At 35.1% G+C, this 5,406-nt stretch overlaps 1 protein-coding gene across 2 annotated transcripts in view; it reads right to left on the minus strand.

The window, feature by feature from the left end:
- LOC149799038 (protein PAT1 homolog 1-like) overlaps positions 1–5,211 on the minus strand; it is an 82,991-nt gene extending 77,780 nt beyond the window's left edge. For both annotated transcript variants that reach the window (XM_089957999.1, XM_089957998.1), the window contains exons 1-2: positions 5,148–5,211; positions 997–1,111 (exon numbers count right to left, since the gene is read on the minus strand). In XM_089957999.1, coding sequence (XP_089814125.1) covers positions 997–1,111; positions 5,148–5,186 — 154 coding nt within the window. In that variant the 5' untranslated portion in view covers positions 5,187–5,211. The remainder of the gene's footprint in view (positions 1–996; positions 1,112–5,147) is intronic.
- Between the last annotated feature and the right edge of the window lie 195 nt (positions 5,212–5,406).

Here is a 5,406-nt window from a genome sequence, read left to right on the forward strand (position 1 = left end):
CGATATGAGCCTCTGTGCACATTCCCAATTCTAAAATTCACAGCATACTACTGTATGAAAAGCATAATGTACATCGATGCTTGATGGCTGAATGCAAGGCCAATTTTTGGCGTACTCCAGTCTATATTTCACTTTTTGTGGAATACATATCTTTTTCCATGGAGGTGAACACATTTTAACTGTTCTTTAGCTTAATTATGAAATGGTATTAATCTGTATGATGAAATGTCAAACCATTAACAATTAGTGGTATTGACGCATGCACAGAAAAATATGAACTCAAGCAAATTATAATACATGCTAATCTTTCATTATCTGAAAAATTCTTACATTCAAAAAGCTGTCTTCATTTGGAGTTTGTTTTTTTATTAAATTTTATTGATACGAGTATGTACATGTGCCACTAAAAAAACAAATCAGTTGGGCCCCGGTTCTCTTCATGAGTATTTGTAAAATTTCTGTTCTAAATATAGATTATACATTTTACAATGCTTGCTACAGGGGAAACTGTAACAACTGAATCTAGTTTTAATAACATCACAACTATCCATACAGGATCATTATAGGTATGAGTGACCACTGCTGCTATTTTGACTTGCACTTAACGGGATAAAATTTGTTTTATTCACGATTTAAGCATATTGAGAATTTGGGAATTCTTGATTTTCTTGCATGCAACATGAATCTGAATCACTATCTTGAGTCATGAAATTCATGCCAAAATTGCAAGGGTTGGCAGGTCTGGGAATGCAAGAAAATGTCCTCTTAAGACAGGTGACTGCTTTATACAGGTTTATTTATATATAACAATTGATATAACTAGTAAAGGACCTTTAAAAGGAAGTATTTGTACAAGACAGATACTTGTATAAACCTTCACGGCATGTTTTACTGCATTAGCAGCACCACTATAAAGAGCATATGCTGTTAAAGAACATTCCTCAACTGCTGTTAAGATTCTTTATACATTTCATTTCATGACAATTAAAGACTTACCATCTTCAGCAATATCACCAAAGGTCTCATCATTCATAAGATCAAACTCTTCCTCCTCCTCTGGTGCTTCGATAAGTTCATTTTCATACACATTGACATTCCCTGCTCCAAGAGCCTGAAATTAATAAGAACAAATATAGCAGGCTATTTGAAGTAACTAATTTTTCTTATTTCAAAATGTTAAACATAAACATGAGGCTCGGACAGCACAATGGTTATTTCAACTGGTGGTCTGTGGTCAGGTAATTTCCAACATGCACCTGCAGATTTTCCAGTCTGTTACCTGTAACTTAGCAAATTTTAGACAATTTCTGGAATATTCTTTTGATTCTTATTTGATTTGGATTTTTAGCATAGCTTTAACAATTTTTCAGTCATATTGCTTCGATGTCTGCAGTGTGGCAGTTTATAGTGATGTCTAGCACTGGGGCATCATATTGCAGAAATGTAGCATGATGTACCACCCAGTCAAATTATCCTGACACCAGACCGACCAGTCCTAACACTAACCTTTTAATGCTGAGCGCCAAGCGAGGCAGCTGTTAGTAACATTTTTGTAAGTCTTTGGTATGACTCAGCTGGGGACCGAACCCACGACCTCCTGCATCTGGGGCAGATGCTCTAACCACTAGGCCACTGGAGCAGGTAACATTGTGAGTATAAGCAGTGCTGTGTAACATGATCAGAGGTCAGCTAACCTTACAACTACCGGCCAAACTTTCAAGAATATCTCACACTTGGCAATTCATACTGACACCGCTATACAGCTTAGAAAGTAACTGTTTTGGTTAGACTATACTTACTCTGTACTTCATCATAACAAAATCAAATCTTTATAATAAAAGTGGATGCATTTTTAATGATCTGTTGACATAAGTTTAAGTTGGTAAAAATTTGATGGTATCTGAATGAATCTGTCTAATCTGTAGTACTAAATTCACCCCTTCCCATCAACAACATTTTACACTGCTGGACTAACTCTATACCTGTCCATGACATATCCAGGCTACACAATTTTGAATAAAATCCATTATGTCAGTATACAGGAAACAATGATGAACTGGATTCTTAAATATCCCCCTTTCAAAGATTCTCCAAATTTCTCCCAAACTGGACAGGAGTAAATAAATAAAATGTTATTGCACATCTGTGCAAGAAGTTAAGGCCAACTCCACATACTTTTAAATCTGGATGCATGAAAATTCCATTTCTTAAGTTCTCAGTCTGCAAATTCTTTGTCATCAAACTGATCATTTATCAGATCTGTTTATACAAAACAAGTAACAATCATTTGGTGTGCAGGCTACCAGAGTTCAAGTTATTGTTAAGGGATTTGATAAAACTATATAGACCAGAAAATTAAAACACCTGCTACCATATATATGTTGTGACACCATAATTTCTCAAATTTTTGTGCACAGTATGTATGTTCTGCGACAGATCTTAGTTTCCGAGTCAAAAGTTTTGGTACATCTCAATGATAATATCAATGTTTAGCTGGTAAAATGATTAACAAGGTTATCAAATATTGGATTTAAAAATGAAATATCTGAAAAATACATCTCCAAAAACACATTCCAATTTAAATTTTATTAACAATAATAAATTAAAATACCCATCCATGGTTTTCTCACCTTTCTTCCTCTACTGCAAGTAAAATTTTATAAATCTATTTGCAATACAGAGGTCTCAGGAAGACTTAACCAATGCGTATATGGCTTTTTTGGAAGCAGAAAATCACTCAGATGGGAGTTGTCTGTACGCATGTAATAGGTGGGCGGCAAAATACAAAGGCTTGCCAGTCCTTATTTAGCCACGGTCTGAGTGGGAAAATGTGTTGAGCAATTAGCTGTGCTGATATTTACAACAGAATTCAGTTGCCATTGCATGAGTACATCAGGGATCGTCCTGGGCTTTGCCAATGTCGCAAATTGCGATTTTTTTTCCTTATTGGCGACAAAAATATCCCATCTGGCAATTTTTTTGGCAATAGACTTTTTGGTTATTTAATTTGTACATACAATCATGGATTTGGATTGGATAAATTAAAAGGGAGAATGAAAGGATGCTACAAACTTGACTAAGCAATGCATTGGAATCAATCTGTTACACAAACGATCCTTTGTTCGTATTGACAACCCTATCTTTACAGTGCATTGTTACATCATAATCTGCTTATGCTGACATCTGGGCTGAGTACTGTATGCTGTGATACAGTCAATCATGCTACCGAACTATACCTACAACTGACTGACTTCTGAAGACACGAATAGAACAGATACAATTAATTGAATGGCTAATCCTTCTGTTGTTTTTTTTTTTACATATACCAATACACTAGTTTTGCTGAACCTTCATAGAAAACTGATAACCTTTGAAGTACCGACTACTGTGTATAAATACAAAGCAAATGGAAAAAAATCTCAATCACAATTATATCTGTCGCCAGTACAGCATTTTACTCATTGATCTTTTCCTTTTGCCATCAATCTGTGTTACCGCTGCAGAGACTTAAACTCCGCAACAAGAAATAGCAAAAAAACCCCCAACAGTTTGCATAATTAATAATAATTATTTATTTCTCAAAATACAGGAGTGAAAGAATCCCTAAATTGGGTGTGAATTTATGCTTATATATACGGTCCAATAATGCCAGGTGTTGACTCATGTAAGTTTCATTCGTGGGAATGGAGATCCTATTTTGCTTGTCGAGAAAATTTATAGAGCATTCAGTGATCATTCTTGGGATTTTAGGAAGCAATTCACTACAAGCTTTGTGAAGCCAGCCATGGGGGGGAGGGGGCTGCTGAGAGACTACTGGTGTCACCTGTCAGCACTGTAGACTGTGAACGTGGATTCAGTAAGATGAACCTCATAAAAACGGACATCAGAAATAAACTCTGCATCTCATCTCTCGAGAATTTAATGAGAATCAGCATGTACAGATGTGAAAAATTAGACTTGGAAACTACATTCAACAAGTGGGCAGCCCTAAAATCGCGACGGATCTTCATGTAACACTTTGTAACATTTTGTTAATGCTTGTTGTAATTAGAGTATTAACTAACCCATCTTTTGTAATTTTCATTGCCTGTTAAATTAATAGACTAAATTAACACTTGAAAAAATGTACACTACTTGTTCTGGCGACACTTTTTGAAAATTGGTGACAAAATATTGAGGTTGGTGATTTTTTTGGCAACAGCTTTTTAAAAGCCAGGACCATCCTTGGTACATAATAAAAATACATGATACAATAACTGGGTGGCAAGTCCATAGACTCAGACTGGCTAATGATATTTACAATGACTGAATTCAGTTGAAATAATATTCTTTAACGAAATGAATAAAAATATATTATGCCTATTGGAATTGTAAGCAATGTTTTGTTTCGTTCAAGAAACATATCCCCCACATGAACCTACTGAAACATTCTTCGGCATACCTCGACTACCGACACATTGCAACAAATTCAAAATGTCAATGGAACATGAAAATGCGTTCATTTGCTACTGTCATATTTTCATTCCGCCAAGATAAGGGCAACACAGTAAATATATTAGTTACACATAAATTAGTGTTGATATAGGCTGCCAAGTGTGATATATTCCTGAAACTTTGACTACCCATTTGAATTGTAAGACATAGCACTAAAACAAAAACATGTGCTATATCTTACATTGTTGCCAGCTGTGAGATATTCCTGAAAAGTTTACTTTTGTTACAATTTTAGTCGATATCAACACACGCCACACAGCGCTGTTAGTTAAGCAGTAAGACCCTGACGACCATAACACAATTATAAGCGTCGAGGTCTTACATGTAGGACTATAAGCAACCAAACTCCTAAAAACATGGACCAGACAACTTTCGTCCAGGAAGGTTAATTCCCCATTCAAAAAACCGCTTGGTCACAGCACAAACTCATTAGGATTTCGTACTAGCCAATTGTGAAAAGTGAGCTAAATTTTTTGAATCACGCAAAGATCCCTCTTGGCATAAAAGATAACTGACATTGGATGCTTGACCAATTATTACCACTTTCGCAATTCCCATGCTTGTAAAATACGTATTCTGAAATAATGAAAAGAGAGAGAGTCAAGCGGTATTTTCAAACTTCAAAATCCAAAAACAACAGCTTCATATCTTACAGGGAAATCATTAGTCTTTCCAATACATGTGTCCGCCATGTCAAGTCATTTTCGTATTTTCTGGATATTTAGCCTGGAAGAAAATTAATATATACATATATATATGAAATGAAGATTAATATACTAACATGACATATGTAAAAAAAAATTTACTTATTTCAGTGGTCATTTAAATAAAAATATTTAAACAATGAGTAACATATACGCAGTGAAACAATTTTGTACGAGAGTAAAGATGTACCTTTTCCGTACATTCCGC

Source organism: Sinohyriopsis cumingii, chromosome 5 (assembly GCF_028554795.1).
Source record: "Sinohyriopsis cumingii isolate HCF-2022 chromosome 5, ASM2855479v2, whole genome shotgun sequence".
NCBI classification, from domain to species: domain Eukaryota; kingdom Metazoa; phylum Mollusca; class Bivalvia; order Unionida; family Unionidae; genus Sinohyriopsis; species Sinohyriopsis cumingii.